The sequence below is a fragment of the Malaya genurostris genome, chromosome 1, assembly GCF_030247185.1.
Source record: "Malaya genurostris strain Urasoe2022 chromosome 1, Malgen_1.1, whole genome shotgun sequence".
In the NCBI taxonomy this organism is placed as follows: Eukaryota; Metazoa; Arthropoda; class Insecta; order Diptera; family Culicidae; genus Malaya; species Malaya genurostris.
The window spans coordinates 59,882,835-59,904,468 of NC_080570.1; the positions used below are offsets into that span (position 1 = coordinate 59,882,835).

General features: G+C 38.6%; 1 protein-coding gene across 3 annotated transcripts in view; it reads right to left on the reverse strand.

Annotated features, from left to right (window-relative positions):
• Positions 1-21,634, reverse strand: part of LOC131440203 (band 4.1-like protein 4A) — a 539,736-nt gene that overhangs the window by 14,809 nt on the left and 503,293 nt on the right. For all 3 annotated transcript variants that reach the window (XM_058611272.1, XM_058611273.1, XM_058611271.1), the window contains exon 13: positions 12,742-12,992. In XM_058611272.1, the coding sequence (XP_058467255.1) occupies positions 12,742-12,992 (251 nt within the window). The remainder of the gene's footprint in view (positions 1-12,741; positions 12,993-21,634) is intronic.

The window sequence follows — 21,634 nt, forward strand, 5'->3', positions numbered from 1 at the left end:
TTTTTGCTCGCTAAGTCAGTTTGGCGTGTCATACTTGTTAACTGCAGATTTTTTTGGATATATAGACTTTTGGAACCCTGTCTGAGGATATTTGAAATTTTTACCTGGCATTTCTGGTCCGATCATCGGATTGATTGATCACGATATCGACCCGATCGTAGCATCATTTGCATCAACCGTGTCAACCTAAAAGCTTTCAAACAAGATTGACATTGCCGTTTCAACCTTCCGAGCGAACGGACGTGATTTGGATTTACTGCGAAAGCATTGAAAACCAGTTGTGTGTGTGTGATAAAGTGGTCGGACGATATTGTGTGATAGACAATAGTGCTTTTTCCTCTGAGAGGTTTTTTTTTCGCATTATATAATAGAACAGTGCCTTATTGCGAGCGGTCGATCGAAACGGTACCGTTAGCCGATTATTGTTTCGCCGATCAAGGCCAAGTGTGAGGATTATAAACAAGCGGCCATTGTGTGAGGATTATAAATAAGTGTGCCTTTTCCTCTCGGAGGTTTTTTGCACACTATCAAAGCGGCGATACGCCGATCGACGAAGTCCAGCTTGGTGTCCCCCGTTGGATCTTAGTTAAGTACCTTTACGTCGTTTATTTTTATTTCTTTATTTGACCATTATATTTCCCCCCGAATCATTTGTTTTTGCGCGGAAGTAGTTCCGCTATGCCTATTTTAAATCCTGCCCCCCCCGCTCCCGATGTTCAAATGGAGACTTCCCTTGTCAGTAAAAAGTCCCGCATAAAGAGCTATCCTGATGGGCTCGCACTACCGGCTGGGCCTTTCGCGGTCTATTTCCGGACCAAATCAAAGGAAAAAAAACTGAATATTTTAAAAATATCGCGGGACCTGAATTCGCGATATAATACCATAAAAAGTATAGATAGAATACGGCCAGACAAGCTCAGGGTCCTGTTTACCAGCTCAAAACAGGCTAATGAGCTTGTTCAAAAGGATCCTTTTACGCTGGAGTACCGCGTCTACGTGCCAGCTCGTGAAGTCGAAATCGACGGTGTGGTCACCGATTCGAGTTTGACTTGCGAGGATATTCTTAAGTACGGGGCGGGTTGTTTTAAAGACCCCTCACTTAAGAATGTCAAGATACTGGATTGCAAGCGATTGCATTCAGTATCGATCGCCGGGGATGGAACAAAGTCTTATCCCCAATCAGACTCTTATCGTGTGACCTTCGCCGGCTCGGCATTGCCCAACTACATCCTCTTGGACCGGGTTCGTTTGCCTGTTCGTCTATTTGTACCCCGGATAATGAATTGTACCAATTGCAAACAACTGGGGCATACAGCTACTCATTGCAGCAATAAGCCACGTTGTGCTAACTGTGGGGAAGCTCATGCGGACGGCTCTTGCGGTAAGGATGCTGAAAAGTGTCTCTACTGTAAGGAGGGTCCGCATGACCTCTCTGACTGTCCCGCTTACAAACTGCGAGGAGATCGGATGAAGCGTTCCCTGAAGGAACACTCCAAGCGTTCCTTTGCCGAGATGGTTAAGAGTGCCACCCCTCCTAAACAGGCAACGAATCCATATGCCTGCTTGTCAACTGACGAGAGCGATTGTGACGACCCTTTGGAAGGTCCATCTTCAGCGGTCCCTCATAGCTGTAGGAAAAGAATGAATAAATCTTCTCATAAGCTACCTAGTAAGGGTTCGAAGGTGTCTTCCGAAGGGCTTCGAAAAGTTACAGCTAACGGGAATCGGGAAAAATCACCGAAGCAAAAAGCTCCTGGTCTCGGAAAACTCAATTCCGAGATGGAATTCCCACCGCTTCCAGGGACTAAAAAATCCCCAAGCGTCCCTGAAAATCCACCAGAGAACCAACTAGGTGCTGGACTTATAAAGTTCTCTGATGTTGTGGACTGGATTTTTACAACTTTCAATATTTCAGACCCTCTTAGAAGCATTTTAATTGCTTTCATGCCAACAGTAAAAACATATTTGAAGCAGTTGACTGCAAATTGGCCCCTTCTTTCAGCGATTGTATCTTTCGATGGCTAAATCATCCACCGAGGTCACGGATCTAATCACTGTTTTACAGTGGAATTGCAGAAGTATTATCCCAAAAATAGATTCATTTAAATTTCTAGTAAACAATCTGAAATGTGACGCATTTGCATTGTGCGAAACTTGGCTAACTTCTGAAATACCCTTAAACTTTCACGATTTTAACATTATTCGTCTGGATCGAGATAATCCCTATGGAGGAGTACTTTTGGGGATCAAAAAGTGCTATTCTTTTTATCGCATTAACCTCCCCTCGATACCAGGTATTGAAGTTGTCGCATGTCATGTTACAATCAAAGGTAAGGACCTTTGCATTGCTTCCATCTACATTCCCCCAAGAGCCTCGGTTGGGCATCGGTGGCTCAGTGATATCGTAGAGCTCCTTCCTGCACCGACGTTGGTTTTAGGAGACTTTAACTCACACGGTACGGGGTGGGGCTGTCTTCACGATGATAACAGATCAGCTATGATCCATGATATCTGCGACAACTTCAATATGACAATCTTGAATACGGGTGAAATGACACGGATTCCTGCACCACCAGCAAGACCAAGTGCGCTGGATTTATCCCTTTGCTCGACATCGCTACGGTTGGATTGCACGTGGGAGGTAATTCCTGATCCCCACGGTAGCGATCATCTACCGATCGTAATATCAATCACCAGCGGCTCAAAACCATCGAAGACAATCAATGTTTCGTATGACCTCACACGAAATATTGATTGGAATAGCTATGCGACCTCGATATCTGAGAAACTTGAAAGAACTCAACAACTTCCTCCGGAGGAAGAGTACACGTTTTTGGCTGGCTTGATTCTCGACACCGCGACTCAAGCTCAGACGAAACGTGTACCCGGCGCGAAAACTAACATCCGTCCTCCCAACCCGTGGTGGGACAAAGAGTGCACAAATTTAAACGCGGAGAGAGCCTCCGCGTACAAAATATTCAGAAAAAATGGAACACCTGATAATTACCGGAATTACGCGGCGTTAGACGTTAAAATTAAAAACTTGATTAGAGCTAAGAAACGCGGTTACTGGCGTCGGTTTATAGACGGCTTAACGAAAGAAACATCTATGAGTACTCTTTGGAACACAGCCCGACGAATGCGCAATCATAACACCACGAATGAAAGCGAGGAATATTCCAACCGCTAGATATTCGATTTCGCTAAAAAAGTATGCCCAGACTCTGTTCCGGAACAGAAGATCACCCGCGCCGCGACACCAAATACAAACGAAACACCGTTTTCGATGGTAGAGCTCTCACTTGCACTCTTGTCATGTAACAATAAAGCCCCGGGATTAGACAGAATAAAATTCAACTTGTTGAAAAATCTGCCATACCCCGCCAAAAGGCGCTTGTTGAGTTTATTCAATAAGTTCCTTGAGGACAACATTGTTCCACATGACTGGAGACAAGTGAAAGTGATCGCCATTCAAAAACCAGGAAAATCAGCCTCCGATCACAATTCGTATCGGCCGATTGCTATGCTTTCCTGTATCCGGAAATTGTTCGAAAAAATGATTCTCTTCCGTCTAGACAATTGGGTCGAAACTAATGGCTTACTTTCAGATACACAATTTGGTTTCCGCAGGGGTAAAGGAACGAACGATTGTCTTGCGTTGCTCTCAACAGAAATTCAAATGGCATTTGCTCGTAAAGAACAAATGGCGTCAGTTTTCCTAGACATTAAGGGGGCTTTTGACTCAGTTTCTATAAATATCCTATCTGAGAAGCTGCATCAGCATGGTCTTTCGCCAGTTTTGAACAACTTTTTACATAATCTATTGTCTGAGAAACACATGTATTTCGCGCATGGTGATTTGTCGACAATACGATTCAGTTACATGGGTCTTCCTCAGGGCTCATGCTTAAGCCCCCTTCTATACAATTTTTACGTAAACGACATCGATAAATGTATCAACACATCTTGCACGCTAAGACAATTTGCCGACGACAGCGTTGTGTCTATTATAGGACCCAAAGCTGGCGATCTGCAAGGGCCGTTACAAGATACTCTTGTCAACTTATCCACATGGGCTCTTCAAATGGGTATCGAATTCTCTACGGAGAAAACTGAGCTGGTTGTATTTTCGAGAAAGCGAGAACCAGCACAATTACAGCTTCAACTAGGGGGTGAAACCATAGCTCAGGTCTTCACATTTAAATATCTCGGGGTCTGGTTCGACTCCAAAGGCACCTGGGGATGTCACATTAGGTATCTGAAAAGAAAATGCCAACAAAGAATCAACTTTCTTCGTACAATAACCGGGTCGTGGTGGGGTGCCCATCCAGGAGACCTGATCAGGCTGTACCAAACAACGATATTGTCCGTGATGGAATACGGATGCTTTTGCTTCCGATCCGCGGCGAACACTCATTTCATCATGCTGGAAAGAATTCAGTATCGTTGTTTGCGTATTGCCTTGGGTTGCATGCAATCGACTCATACGATGAGCCTCGAAGTGCTGGCGGGTGTTCTCCCATTGAAAAACCGGTTCTGGGATCTCTCATATCGTTTGCTCATTCGATGCGACATTTTGAATCCTCTGGTGATTGAAAATTTCGAAAGGTTAGTTGAGCTTAATTCTCAAACCCGTTTTATGTCCTTGTATTTTGATTACATGGCTCAGAATATTAATCCTTCTTTGTTTGTTTCCAACCGTGCTCATTTCTTGGATACTTCTGATTCTACTGTGTTTTTCGACACATCCATGAGAGAAGAAATTCGTGGAATTCCGGCTCACGTGCGCCCTCAAGTGGCCCCAAATATTTTTTATAATAAATTTAGAACAGTCAACTGTGAAAAGGTGTTTTACACTGACGGATCAAACATCAACGAGTCCACAGGCTTCGGCTTCAGTTTACGTCGCAGAATTAGCTGCTATTCAGTACACCCTCGAGATCATTGAAACGTTGCCCAAAGACCATTACTTCATTGTCACGGACAGTCTAAGCTCAATAGAAGCTCTCCGGGCAATGAAGCCAGGAAAGTATCCCCCATATTTCCTGGGGAAAATACGGGAACATTTGAGTACTTTATCTGAACGGTCTTATTTAATATCGTTAGTCTGGGTCCCTTCGCATTGTTCCATTCCGGGCAATGAAAAGGCAGACTCATTGGCTAAAGTGGGCGCATTAGAAGATGATATTTATGAAAGACCAATCTGCTTCAATGAATTTTTCAGTATCTCTCGTCAGAAAACTCTCGAAAGTTGGCAAACTTCATGGAGCAATGACGAACTGGGACGATGGCTACACTCCATTATCCCTAAGGTATCGACGAAACCTTGGTTCAAGGGGATGAACGTGAGTCGTGATTTCATTCGCGTTATGTCACGACTCATGTCAAATCACTATACATTCAACGCACATCTCCGGCGTATCGGGATCGTGGAGAGCGGGCTCTGCACCTGTGGCGACGGTTATCAGGACATCGAGCATGTCGTGTGGTCGTGCGTAGAGTATCGCGACGCCAGGTCGAAGCTACTGGAATCCCTCAGGGCCCGAGGTAGACCGCCTGAGGTTCCGGTTCGGGATGTGTTGGCGAGTCGGGATAGTTCATATATGCTTCTCATATACCAGTTTCTCAAACACATTAATATACAAGTGTAATCTGTTACATCTGGCTTAGAAAGTTCCTCCTATTTATCGACGTTGTTTCAACTGTGGCTAAGAATTATTTCTCAACTGCAGGTTCGACACTAACTTCCGCCGATTATCCCGATTCCTCATCTGTCCACCATCTTCATCGGAACTAACAAGATCTTTTTGCTGTCACTAACCTTCGCTTCCCCCCTCCCCGTCTCTTCACCATCTCGATGTCAACTAATTAGATCTCTGTCGTTTTAGTCATTTCATTCCCATATCCCCTTTTTACTCCGTTTTCCGCAATATTTACTTCGCTATTTTTTTTTTTTTCATTTTCTTCTGTAACAACACCATCATCGCCCACGGAAACTTATCAACAGCATGCGGGCCACCCGCCGGGTATTCGTAACCTGGGGGTGTTTCCCGCGGACCCACACGGACCGAAGAATGCGGCCAACATGAATATTCACCAACGCCATATGGAAGACTCTCATGAGATATTCAATTCACCGGCCGATCACCACATGAAGGCTGGATCTGCCAAAGTCAACCACTGCGACCCAAATATGACATTACTTAATGATACAACCCTAGTTTTAAGTTAGTCGTAAATTTTAAATTAGTAAAAGCCCTTGGCATCTTAGAGCTTAAGCAGTGTGCCTTAAACATTATATTCTTGAATAAAAAAAAAAAAAAAACAAGATTGACGTTTACATTGTGTATCGCTAGTGCAAAAGATTGATGCAAAAGGTGCAGAATTGTCCGAAGACAGCAATGCTACACTCTTAGAAAAAATGAAATTTACGCTTGACGTAAATTTAAACATGCTATAATTTCTTCGGTGATGACACAATATCACATCTACAAACATGTAAAAATAAACTTCGCGTCTATATCGATGTAAGCTTAAGCTACATTAACTGTGAAGTTACTGATATGACTTATCTTTATATGTTTTGAATCGTGAATGTAAGTGAATCGCGACGCTCCATTTATGTGCATCTATAAAGATGTAAACTTTTCTTAGTGTGTACGATCCGATTGAACCCGATATCGCTCGGATGACGGCAATGCTACGATCGGACCGATTTCGTGCTCAATCGATCCGAATGGACGTCACGATAGAAAGTCGACGTAACAAATGAACAAGAATTTATCCTTGACAGTTCAGCGGTACTGTTTACGAACAAGTTTTTACAAAATCGAGGAATACATTACAATCATCTTTACAGTTCACAACTAACCATTTTTATTTAATAAATATCTACGATAATTACCAACCGTATCGAATCATTAACAAATGCTTAGAAACTCTATTTAGACGATCCGTTTGTCAACAAAAAATAAAAAAGGCTGTTTACAAAGAGTACCACTGAACTGTCAAAATGTGTTCATCTGAATGAGGTTAGCAGTGACGGTAAAAAGCCTAATTAGGTTTTTTATCGTGACGACACAAATGAACAAGTATTCATCCTTGACAGTTCAGCGGTACTGTTGACAAACAAGCTTAAACAAAAATTGAAGAGCGCATCTAAAACAATCATCTTTACACTTTGCAACTAGTCACTTTTATTTAATAAATATCAAAAACGAACCGTATTCAATCGTGAACAAATGTTTTAAAACTTTATTTAGGCGATACGGACTGTAAATGGTCTGATCCAATTTGTCAATAAACAAACAAAAGAAATTTCTGTTTACAAACAGTACTGCTGAACTGTCAAAATGTGTTCATCCGATTGAGGTTAGCAGTGACGCTAAAAAACCTAATTGTCGTCGCTGTTAGGTTCAGGGATGCCAGGTCATTTTTTCAAAAATCTGTGATCAAACTCCAAACCTGTCTGTGAAAATCTTTGCCCGTTTTCCGTATCACAATAGCAGTTAAAAATCAATTTTGTGAGCAAAAAAAAAGTTCTCACTACCAACACGCTCTGTACCTTTTTCCTCAACCGCTCTGTTCTTTTGGGTGCTGAACTGTGCTCGATTTCCAAAATCTGTGAAAATCTGTGATTTATTCAAGAATCTGTGAAAATCTGTGATCATTTTCAGAAATCTGTGAAAATCTGTGTCATTTTTAAAATCTGTGCAGGATATTGAAAATCAGTGAAACACAGATTAATCTGTGAACCTGACATCCCTGGTTAGGTTTTGCACGATGGCCACTCGAATGAAATGCCGATGAATCAAGTTCATCTTTTGACAGCTATCAGTGGTTTGTTTACATATCTATAAACACGTATTCAAATTAGAATGAAGACAATGAACACATAAACAAACCGCTGATAGCTGTCAAAATTGATTCATTTTGTTCTCATATAGAAAGGTTATGCAATCACTGTGACAACCGACTTTTTTTTCTTCTTTCTTTTGAATGCGCAAAATAGTGATTCAAAACCGTTTCTTTTTGAACGGTTTGGAGTCAAAATTGAATTATTTTGATATCCTTATGTTGCGCATTTCACTAAGCATAATTTTAACCACATAAGATCTATGATTGACGTTGATTCATGTTTTCAAAACCGGATCTAGAAACGGCAATGGAAAACGACGTATTCTTGCATTCTTCATTTCGATAAGAATATTCCGAGAATGAAAATGCACTGAACTGCAACTATTTTTTTCACATAAAAAAGACCTTTCACATAAAAAAGACCTTAATGTCACATAATACTATAAGAAAATTCCGACAAAAATCGATGCAATCTTCAATTGTATCGATTCGCTCTCTGTATTAGTTAGTAAGTTAATATATAAGTTCCTATTCCCCATTACACAATACAAGTAGGTTTACAATTTTCTCTGCACAAGAATCACAGAATTGCGGAAGCAAATTATGTCTTCATGGTAATAACCAAATCATGTTTATAATAGGGCTGAAAAGTCACTACTTGCGGCTGAACACCCAATTTAAATCGTAATAATTTAATTTTAACTCATATTTCAATAAATAGTTATTAAAAATAAAGAATAATTATACAATAATACTTTTTATTAAACGACGTCGTTGTCTTCAAAACCTCGTGCTTCATTCGAAACATTATCAATATTACCTATGAGAATAAACTGCTATGCAAATCGTCTACTCTAAAAAATCAGTCTTCTTTGACATATGCATACTTGTTGATGCTTTTAGTGAACAAAGAAATAATTCTTGAGAATATTACCTTTTAAATCTATAATCGCCTTTAATCCGCCAGACGATTTATTTCGCTATTCCCTCCAATGCTTGACTAAGACAAGACCTGACAACTGGGGGAGGGGGCTGCTTTTGTTCCATAATGGACCAGTTTCTGATTGGCTGATTTTGATGTTGCTACCCGCAAATTGTGAAAAGAAAAAACTACGCGGTACGCGAGCAGTGATGCCAAGTATGAAGAAAATCAGAAAAAAATGTATAATTTTAGCTCACCAATGAAAATGAAAAATTTCAGACAATATTTCACTTTATTTCAATCTCATTTAAAATAAATGTATATAGTAGCAGCACTGTGTAATTAATTCGAGCCCCGACCTGGAAGGATTCTTAGTGTCAGTAGGATCCATAGTACTAGCCATGCAATGATTCTGTACACTAAGATTCGGCTGCGAAGTCTGTTGAAACAAAAAGGCCAAATTCCACGAAAGGAATGTAATGCCAAGACTTTGAGTACTGTGTAATTAAAATTAGCATCAAGTCGTTTTTCTTTTTAGTGAATTAAAGTGTAACCAAAAAAGATTTGTTAAATTAGTGTAAACTCGAAAGTGTGCGAGAAGAATGAGCTGTTGTGTTCCACACTGTCGCACTAAGCATTTCTATCCAAACTTGACTATCTCCGGTTTCCAAAAGATCCGGTAATACGTCAACAATGGATTCGATTTTGCGTTCAACATGAGATATTTCGTGTTTTGTCATCAAAGCTCAATAAATTGTTTTTAAGCGTTAATATATAATAAAAAAAATGCATTCACCAAAATATTGTTCATGTTTATTGCAAATCAAAAACTGAGTCAAATAATTTATATTAAATAAATATTTTTTTCTTAGCATGAAGTTATTAAAAAAATCTGTAAATATGGCTACACTGTCAGGTCTTGTCTATGGATGCTTGATATAAAAACACTGTAAACTTTAATACAACCAGGGATTTTTTTCAAAAATCTGTGATTAAGCCAAAATCCTGTCTGTGAAAATCTGTACCCGTTTTCCGTAACCATAATAGCAGATCGAAATCATTTTGGTGAGCAAAAAAAAAAAAAAAACAGAAAGGTCTCACTACCAACACGCTCTGTACCGTTTTCCTCAACCGCTCTGTACTTTTTGGTGCTACCACTGAGCTTTCATAAATCTGTGAAAATCTGTGATTTATTTCAGAATCTGTGATCATTTTCAACAATCTGTGAAAATCTGTACCATTTTTAAAATCTATGCAGATTAATCTGTGAAACAGACAACAGACAGCGAAGGGGACAACTTACTGTCATTTCCTGGCAGGCAGAGACGCCATTTTCATGTTTGCATAGTAGAAATCCTCCAATGCTCGTGTTTATAAATTTTATAAGCATAACGAGAAACAACAAACAAGAAGCCCAACGCAAGTCTATCAATTAGAAGATTGTATATACACTCTCATTAAACATAATTCAAAATTGAGTTACAACACCATTAAAATTCATAGAAAGTGCACGTACTACTGATTTTTGAGTTGAGAGACGAAGCTGTCAAAATACTCGAATACTTAATTTTTACTCAAAATAAGAAAAACAATTTTTTTTTTCAAAATCTGAGTGAGTGTAACTCAAAATTTGAGTTCCTTTCACTCAAATCTTCTTCGTTAATGTTTATATACCTGAATTTCTATTTAAAGTCATTCTTAAACGGGAAGCGCAAAAAAGTTATTCAAATCCATTTGCTTTTGACCGGATTGGAGTCAAAATCGAATGATTTTGATATCCTTATGTTAGACGTCTCACTTAGCATAATTGAAACCACACAATTTCTATTGAAAACAACCATGATTGATGATACATGGTTTCTAAAACCGGATCTAGAAACGGCAATGAAAAACGGCGTATACTTGCATTCCTAAATTCGATTAGAATATTCCGATAATGAAAACGCACTGAACTGCAAGAAGTGTTTTTTTCACTCAAATGTTAGAAAATTTCACTCAAATCCATACACTTTGATATATTTTTCCAGTTTATGAACTTGAGTAATCGCAACTCAAACCATGAGTTATGTTCAAAGAGCGTGTATAAGTATAGTTTCAAAAACCTGTAAAAAGTCTGCAAAATCGCAGAGTCTGCTTACAAAAGAAATCGGCAAATTTACATACAAATCTGCAATCTGGCACCCGTGACTCTGGAGCTCATTATTTCGCTATTATGCGGCGATTCCGTCGCATTCTATGCCTTGCTGAAAACCACAATAACAAACTGTTAAGCTACACTCTTACCAGCCGTTACCTAATTTTGGGTCAAAACCTACCCAAAATCAACTAAAGTGCCTTTCCCCAATTTTAGGTAACGAGTGATGACCTCAAAATTTAGGTAAATGTAAGTTTACCCAAAATGTTCTGCCATAACAAAGCACGCTACCCATTTTTTACGATCAAGTCAAAGTTTGAGTAGATAATTTTGGGCAGCTAACAGAACAGCTATTTTTTCACCTTTTCATCAATGTTTACGAAAGAAACATAGTCTTAACAATAATCTTGCACCATCTTCCATTCGTTTCGTGAAAGAATTAAAGAAAATACTCAAACAGGGAAAAAGTCGTTAAGAAATCATATCTGGTGTAATTTTGAAAATGCAAAGAGCAAAGCAAAGCAAAGAAAGACGTAGTCCTACGTTAAAAAATCGTTATTACCAGGGCAAACGCTCAGATAACATGTAGTGCCGTGAATAAGCTTAAAATCAGATCTTTTCCCATTAATCAATTAGTTTTCATGTACGAGTTTCAAATTAACTGAATTATTTTGTTAATTATGTAGCTGCTGATTGAATGACATTTTACGTCCATTTTCATATTGACAGAAAAGTGTGTCTTCATAACCCATTATCTTAGAATAATGATCTTTTATCTCTTTCTACCAGTGACACCAGCTTGAATGAAAATAACAGTAGTGCTGATAGGGTAACTAACCTCGGTTAGGACTTCTGAGCGTCTGTTTTCAATTTTAGGGGTGGTTCAAAACAGTGTCTGACCCGGAACGGTTGGTTGAAGAAGAAACGCGTTGTCTCGTCAGTTACATCAACTAATAAGGCAGTCTCGTCACGACACTGGATATCACAACATACCGAAATAGGAACACATAACCCAGAATAATGAAATCTCTGGCACAGTCTATAACTAACAAAATTTTGATCACGGAGAAAGGTTTTGTTTTGTATGAATAATTCAAAATATATTAATAATTCAAACTCATCTACTTGGGAGTCCAAAAAATCCACGGTTTATTATTGAATTCTTTCTTACAGTTAGCCAAAACAATCAACAAACAGCACCCTATTCCATTTTATGCTTGGTTTTAGATATTTGAATTTAAATTGAGTAACGGAACCGCTCTGCTTTCGAACTTCTCAACCGGTCCTGCTTTAAACGCAACCAAACAAGTGTGAATGGTATTTCAGAACCCCAGCAGTCAATTGTATCCCGAGATGGGGACTGTTTTCATCGGTTGAAAATGTGAATTTGGTTGTTGATGTAACGAAAAATGATACCACTTCGTAAAGAAAGCAAATAACCAAACATGAGCAGAGCAGCACAGCGCAACCCAATCCCTTGGGTTGAAGTTTTCTGCCCACATAAGCATATTTTGTTTGCAGTTCGCCCGTTGGGAAGCGTAGCGTAGCGTACGTAAGGATGATGGGGATATAATTTCCAACTCAGCTATTCGAAAGTACCAAGTTTTCCGCTCCGGACGCCGTCTTGCTCCCCGAAGGATACAAAAGCATCAAATCGATGGGTCGTTACTAGTTTCGCATAATCCTTCCCCTGGTGGTAATTATGCAAAGTTGAAATAATTTCTAATGATGCGCAAATAAGATAGGATTGAAAGATTTAGTTACCTTTAGTTTGAGACCGGCTTTTAGCAGGGATTTGTGTTTGATTACGTAACCTATCAATACTCACCGTCTGCTTTGAATAATGGGTGTTAGTATCAGTTCCAAGCTGGACGATCTGTTCGCCGGTCCCTTGGAATCGATCTTGCTGTTGAGCGAATTTTTTCGACTGAAATCGACGGCGGTTCTGTGCAGGTTGGAACCCGTGACTGACGCGGGAGCTGGCTCATCACTCCCGTCCCCCTTCGCCGACTGATTCTTGCCGCCCTTCGGTACACTGGCACTATCATTCACCGGAGATCCATAGGCAGCTGTTCCGGACTAGTGTACAGAATTTGTAGGGTTTTTGGTGTTGAAGTTAGAACAAAAACGAAAATTTTGAGCGCTAGGAAAATTTCAATTTGGTGTCGTGACGAAGTGGGTACCCCGTTCAGCATGCTTAACTTTTTCGTTCACATCGTTTTCTAGCGAGCAAACAGGGGCTGAGGAAATTAGTTCGTGCAGGTCGGTACATAGTAGGAGGATTTTTTTTTTCTTCTGCGGCAGGGCATATCGTGCAAATCCCTTTCGAATCTGGCATGCAGCGTTGGATGGATGCTTGGAACAAGGCAAACTTTCATAATTACTAAAAGGTGAACATTCTTTCTAATGGATGGATGGAGCCGTTCAAATTTAGCATGCATTTTGATGATTACTCATTCAATTTTCCTTACACCTACAGATCAGCGGGGAAAACATTTTTGGTATAAAGATAGTTTAAAACAACTCGGAAACTGGAAAATTGTACGGAATATTTGCTCGGTGTGCTAAATAAGACCCTGCGATAAAAAAGCACCCCAGAACCACCTGCACTCATATTTCGTAGAACAAAGAGGGCTCCTGAAAGCCAACAGGCAGCATATTTGCCATTCCTCGTTACTCGAATTGAACCGTGGCAACCTACTTGGGAAAACACATCGGGAGTTTTTTTTTACTCTGGTCACCTTCGCATCGACGTTTTCCCTTCCGAATCGTGTGGAGGGCGAGGCTGCGAGTACAGTGTTTTTTGTGTCCGCTTTCCGAACGGTGCTGGTGTTTTTTTCAGGTACACAAACTACAGAGTCTTTCTTTAGGAAGCTTTTCGACGTAAAACTTACTTGTTCATTGTTGTGTGGGAGGAAAAAAAAAGTCAAACGAAAGACGAATACTTTGTGTTGGAAGTTGCTACTCTGTTACACTTTCTGATATTACTCACGAAGAACAATGTTCACTGTGTTCAGCATGCTAGGAAAGGGAGGGAAAAAGGTAGAAGGTGAACTTTGTGACAACCGGGAGGAAGTTTCCGTTGTTCTTGTTCACTCACTCCAGGTGACTGAGTTTGATGAGTGAATGCTAGTCTGCAAAATATAAACAGCCACCGCAGCCCGGCAGGTCGTTGAAAGCCGATAACCCTTTTGAAATCGGGTCAGGTCAATAACCAACAACTAAATAGTTCTAATGAATGTTCTAAATGAATAATAATGCGGAGTTCAAATAAGTTAAGCGTTACTTATGTAGCGAGTCTAATATAACTTACTTGAGCACGTTTAGTACAAAGTTGATTGAACAGATTCTAAGAAAACAATGAAGCAGCACAGGTTACATTCTCTTTCGTGTAGAGACAATTCAATTTGTATCGGTTTTCTGTTATTCTAATACGTTGGTCAATAAATTCTCGGTTTGACGGGAAGATGGCGTCACTGATCGAAAAACATCTGGAATTCAATAGAGGCATCTTTCAGACGTCATCTGTCAAAATTTTATAACATTTGATTTGAGTGACGCTAGTTATGGAAAATTAGAATCCATGGAGAAAACCTGATGTAATCCACCTAGTGATATACGCTTTAAGTGACGGTATACAATTTCTCTTCACCCTGTAACTCCGGAACCTGGATGAAAATCTGGAGTTTCTAAAGGGATCACAAGATTTTTCATTTGGATCTAAGCTTGTGAAAATCGGTCAAACCATCTCCGAAAAAAGTGAGTGAGCTCCATTTTGGAGTATATGACACCTTCCGGAATCGGAAACCGGGAATCAGGATCGCCGGAATCGGTTTATTTGGCCTTTTACTGCCAATGACTATATCAATGGTATATGATATCGGTTTTCACAGTGATTGCATAACATTTTTTGCCTTTCTAATATAGAAAGGTTATGCAATCACTTGAAAAACTGACTAATAGAAATTGGCCCGGAGGGCAAGGGGTCATATACCATTCGACTCAGTTCATCGAGCTGAGCAATGTCTGTGTGTGTATATGTCAAATAATCTCACTAGGTTTTCTCGGAGATGGCTGAACCGATTTTGACAAACTTAGATTCAAATGAAAGGTCTCATGGTCTCATACGGAACTCCTGAATTTCATCCGGATCCGACTTCCGGTTCCGGAATTATAGGGTAAAGTGTGTTCAATATTGTACACCGTCACTTAAACCGGCGAAACAAAACACGTAAAAAAATGTCTAAACTGGTCTCAAAATTACACAAATCAATAGTCATTATCAGTAGGCAACTAAACAAACCGATTCCGGCTATCCTGGTTCCCGGTATCCGGTTCCGGAAGCATCGGAAATAGTGGTCATATATACCAAAATGGATCTCACTCACTTTTCTCAGCGATGGTTTGACCGATTTCCATAAACTTAGATTCAAATTGAAGGTCCCACACGGAATTTCTGAATTTCATCCGGATCAAACTTCCGGTTCCAGAGTTATAGGGTAAAGTATATTCAATATTGTACACCGTCACTTAAACCGGCGAAACAAAAACCGTAAAAAATGTTGTAAACTGGACTCAAAACCGTTATTCCCAATCTTAGGCTCAAATGAAAGGTCTTATGATCCTACTAAAAATAACTGCATATTTTCGGATACAACAAACATTTAAATCGTCATTTAGAGTGCGATGGCAACATTGAATAAAATGTTCATGTTAGTTGGTGGCCGTACGAACCGACTTCGATTACACCGGTTCTCGGGTTCCGGTACCGAAAGTGTATATACTAGTGAACCCACTTCGTTTTCTTAAGGATACGCGAGCAAAGCACTGTTTTATTCTATATGTTATACTAGTTATTGCACAAGCAACTCCTTGGTTTCTTTCAACCGTAATTTCGTAATCGAAGAGAAATTTTTTGAATAAAATACCACAATATTATACATAAGAAGGCATCATTACACCACTAGGTGGATTAAAACAGGTTTTCATGTTAGACAGACGAAAAGAATTTCGCACGGAGAACTCGCAGATCACAAAATTACAATATTGCAATTGTTGTTCAAACATAGAATGTTGTTGATTTAACTAACATCTGTTGATTTTGTCTTAACCATTCAGGTAAACGGAATTGATGTAATCAAACGCTATCACTTGACGGAAAACGAGGACAGTAAAACGCAGAACAAAAATCCTCTACATTTCAGCAGAAACGTTTCATATTGAAAAATTTCAATAGTAAATAAACGTCGTATATGTCGGTTATGTAGTAGACGTTTCGTGTAAGTGAAAGTATGCAGAAGAATACAGGACTGAATAGTGAAATAAGTTTGCCATGTATTAAATACATATTCCTACAGTATAAATGTTTTAATTTCATCTGCGAGAAATTTTTTTTTCGGACAGTTTATGTCAATGTAATTAAAAACGCTTAACGCTTAAAAATGTGCTGCTAAAGTGAAGTGGTACTATTTCTCGGTTAATTTTTCAAAAGGGCGTATAAGCAAGTGACAGTCTCTCTTAAATCACTCTCTCTTTCGATTATTGTGATGTGATTTAAAATATTTTCTTTGATATCACTATTCTGTTTGAAAGTCGAAAGATTCGGGTATCATTTCATGCAAAGAGTTGAGTGATAAACGTGGAAACCGCTTGGTAATTGATAGAAGAGAAAGTAAACAAAGAGAAACTGTCACTTGCTTATACGCCCTTTTGAAAAATTAACCGAGATTTGTATTTTCTTGAAAGTGCATCTGTAGTAGTAGCAACGTTCTTGAAAACGGAATCAAAAAAGCTTCGCCAGCAAGCCATTCTGCAAGTGGAAGAAATGCCTTAATGCCCTGTGAACATCCTCTTGGGAATTTTTATCTTTTGTTGAATTTCTATATCATCTGTGAGTTTAGTGATAAAGCTATAAGCAGCTAGAGTAACAGAGGTATTTTGGCCACTTCATATATTTTTGCCCACCTAACAAACTTTATGGATGTAATCGATGTTAAGTAACCCAGAGCCGGTGAAACATGTTAAGCCCAGGTGGGTAATTTTTCGTACCAGGGAGAACGACCCACTATTTTGAAGTATTATTTAGTCGATTTTTAAATAATATTTTGTTTCGATATAACTTTGCAAGAGACGCGTAAATTCGAAGCTTGAAGCGTTTTCAATATTTTGTTGTAAAACAAAATTGCGCATTTAAGGGTTAAATACAATATCAAACTACAAAATTTCTGCAAAATTTTGTTCGGAATATTAAGTCAGCAGTCTTTTAGGTTCCGTATAAATTTATTTGTGTTTGCCAATTTTCGAAATTATTTCTTTGAGAATTTTGATTACTCTGATCGTTTAGTTGGTTGGGGTTGATGGTGAAAGATGTCTCGCATGAATCGAAAGCAATGTCTTGGTGTTACATTCCTTCTGTGGAATTCGGCTTTTCTGTTTCAACAGACTTCGCAGCCGATTCTTAGCATACAGAATCATTTCAATGCTAGTACTACGATCCTACTGACACTATGAATCATTCCAGGTCGGGGCTCGAACATATGACAACTGGTTTATAAGACCAGCGTCGTATGCATTGAACCGCAAACCCGGGCGAATCGAACGGCGAACAAAACAAATTCATCCGCTGATGTGCATAGCACATTGTTAAAAAAGTCCCGGGACCGACTGAGATGGCGTTTGTAATGTCAAACTATCACCATCGTTCAGAAGACAAGTGTTTTCACATCAACCGCACCACAAACACTGAACTTACCGACATATAAGTGACGTTACTTATTGAAACTTAAAAATAACGAATTCCGTTTATTGATAAAACTTTACTTCCTATAAGGAAAAACCACACAAGTCCAGCAATGGTTTAAGAAGTGTTACCCGCACTCAGATTAAAAACAAAGATTCTAATTTTAACGTGACCAAATTGAGCAGTCATCCGAAAAAAATGTGAGCAAGTTTTGATAATCGTGATGGATGAACAGAAAATCAAAGTCCGACTGAACTGGAAGTGCTTTTACGCTCGTATGCGAAAATCTGGGCATGAAAAAAATCTTTTCCAAATAAGTGCCTCGTTCGCTCTCAATCTATCAAAAGTAACAACGCATCAACAATCCAGAGAGCTGGTCGGCACTGTTCAGTCGCAATAAAAAGGATTTCTTGCGTTGCTATGAAACAGTGGTCGAAACATGGATCTATCTTTATTCTCCGGAGTTGTTTCAACATTTAGACGGGGAAAACACAACAGGTAGCTGCAACAAGTATGGGGTCAGTTTTTAGATGGTCGAGGTATAATTAACGTCGATTATCTTGAAAAGGAAGTACCAACAAAAGTTTTTAGTTATCATTGCGTTAGGAGTTATTAATGCGTTTGAAGGAATCGTTAAAAATGGCCTCATATGAAGCAGAAAAAATCATCTTCAACCAAGACAATGCACCGTGCCACAAGTCAATGAAAATAATTGACAAATTGAACGTATTGGGCACCGATCTGTTTCTTCACCCACCATATTCTCAATTCCCTAGCCCCCAGCGACTACTTGTCATTTGATGATCTGAGAGAGTCATCGCCGCAACTGAAGCCTACTCTATGTTACAAGTATGATATAAAAAATTTTGATAATAAATAAGGAAATTTTGCTCAAGAAATGTTGTTTTCCTAGTTAGTTCCTGGACTTTTTGGACGATGTGGAAGCAACCTTCGCTACGGCAGTATCGAACCGCACAGAGTGCAAGTCGATTCGACACTGAATTTTGTTTTCTGTGAGTAATTTTCTCAAATGCGAACGCACTCGTTGAAGAGCAGAAATCATATGGAAACCGTGAACTTATGTATACGAAACCGTCATATCAATTAGAGGAATGACAATGGTTTGAAAAACAGGGAGAATTAGACATTGTTCGTGGATGAGTTGTAGATGTTCAAAACCTAACCACTGTTTATATGGTTTTAATTCTATATTTCGAATTTGTACCCCGGTATAGAAAACAAAGACGCAATCCTAGGTCAAAAGATTCTGAATGATTTCATTTATGTGAAGATAAAGAATGGAAAGGTGAGACGTGACAATGTTGATTTTAGCAAGCAGAAATCTTTTACTAACTTAACTTTCGCAAGAGGAGTTGATTTTAAGCATCTCATCAATGCAAATCACTCGAGTCTCTGGTATGCCGGAACTGCTTAAACTCGACCCCTTTGGTTGAAGGTAAAAGTTAAGTCACTAAAAGATTTCTGCTTGCTCAAATGACCATTGTCACGCCTCACCTTTTTGTTGTATATCTTCACATCCTTGCTCTACCTTGAGTAGTAGCATTTTATAATTCTGATTTTATTTATTATTCTCAGTTACAATTAAACTATTTCTATTGTTATAAATGATACTAATATTACTATTATTTTTCGTTAGAAATTTTAGGTGGGTAATTACCCACCTTTGGAATTTTCGGGTGGGTAGTACTACCCACCGTACCCACCTCTTTCACCGGCCCTGAAGTAACCCATGTTGCATCAATTTGAAGCTAATCACATTATTTACCTATTGCGGAAAGGTTTTTCAAAGATATTAAACATTTGATTGATATTTTTACAAAATGGGCCAAAATAAAATCGATTCTAAAGTGGGCCAAAGTACCTCTGTTACCCTAATTAGGGAGAATTCCGTTGTTCAAGTGGTGAACGATCATCATATTTTCAATATATAGCATAAACTATTTTCTATCATAAACTTGCGAGCCTACTAGTGCCTTTCGGCGAGAGAGTTCTTAACTTTTAAGTTTTTTAAAAACTCGGGTAGTTGAACCCAAAACCCAAAACTTTTTCGGGTTTGGGTGAAGATTTTTATTTTTTTATCCGACACGTAACATATTAGGTTTTGCACGAAAACGACATAACTTGACACAATGAACTGAATGAACACCGTTTGACAGCTATTAGGTTTTGCACGATGACGACACAAATGAACTGCCGATGAATCAAGTTCATCTTTGACAGTTGCCGTGTACTTGTTTTGTTTTGCGACTGCAAGTTAAAAATTGAAAAAATGACGAAAAAGTGCCTGTTAAAAACGTATTCCACAGTGAAAATAACTAAAAAGATTGCCCTGTGTGTGTTTCCAGCATCAAGGAGCGATTTATGTATGAATCTGTTGAGTGTGAGGCGACTTGCAATTTTTACATTCGAACGATGAAGTTCTGATGAAATTTTAAACTGTAAACAAGTACACGTCGACTGTCAAAAAAAGTTCATTCTGTTCATTTTTGTGAGGTTATGTCATGTTCGTGCAAAACCTAATTAGGTTTTGCACGATGACCATTCGAATGAACTACCGATGAACTGCCGATGAATCAAGTTCACCTTTTGACAGCTATCAGTGGTTAGTTTACATATCTATTAACACGAACTCAAATTAGAATGAACGCAATGAACACATAAACAAACCACTGATAGTTGTCAAAATTGATTAATTTTGTTCATTTTTGGGAGCATATGTAATGTTTGTGCAAAACCTAATTAGGTTTTACACGATGACGACACAAATGAACTGCCGATGAATCAATTGACAGCTGCCGTGTGTTTGTTTTGTTTGGCGACTGCAAATTAAAAATTGGAAAATGACGAAAAATTGCGATTAAAAATGTGTTCCACAGTCAAAAGAACTAAAAAGATTGCCCGGTATGCGTTTCCAGCATCGAGGAGCGATGTTTGTATAAATCTGTTCAGTGTGAGGCGACTTGCTAAATTCAAATGATGAACCTAAGGTGAACTTTTTACCTGGAAACGAAAACACGGCGAGTGTCAAAAAAAGTTCATACTGTTCATTTTGTGAGGTTATGTCATGTTCGTGTAAAACCTAATTAGTGGTTTGTTTATATGTTCATTCCGTATCATTTCTTTCTGTTCCATGTTATTCTTGTATCATTTCATTGTGTTCCTTGATATTCCAGTGAAAAATAACCACCAAAATGAATTTGTTTCATCATCGTGCCAAATCTTATTCAGTATTTTTTATCGTGTCGTGACAATTCACTTAGGTTTTAAAAATGACGGCACGAATAAACTGGTGATGAATAAAGTTAATGTTTGATTGCAATCAGTGTTTTCCTACATTTTTAATCACGCGCATTTAAATGTAAATGAACGTATAAACAAACCACTGCTAGCTGTCAAACGACGTTCATCTAGCATAATTTGAAAGGTTATGCGATGTCCTCGTGAAAGCTAGTAGAACTTTTTACTTGAGCTTTGTTTTAAGTCTTATGTTGCACTAGGTTAGTTGGAGTTTTATACTATTGATTATACATTTTTGAGAAGAAAAATGTGGTGAATATATCGTGATGGGAGTCAAACTGTTTAGTTTGGGCAAAATTGGAACATAACATATACGAATATACTGTGATCTCCACTATTAATTTTATATACCAAAATCTTAAAGAGCAAGACACTTTGCAATTTTTCCGGAAAATCACTTTTTCCGGAAAATCACTTTTTCAACGGAAAATCACTTTTACACCAGAAAATAATGAGTACTGTTTATTTTGTGTAGCGTGAACTAATACAAATGCATTGAAGCAGTGTAGCTAACAATTTTTTTTTGGAAAATTAAATTTACATTCATAAAATATAAGCAATTTTCCATCGAACATTTGATAAAAATTTATCAAAACTGATATTTCATCCAAAAAATCAGGCTTAACATTCGTATGAGAATAAATTATTGTTACAAAAGATTGGT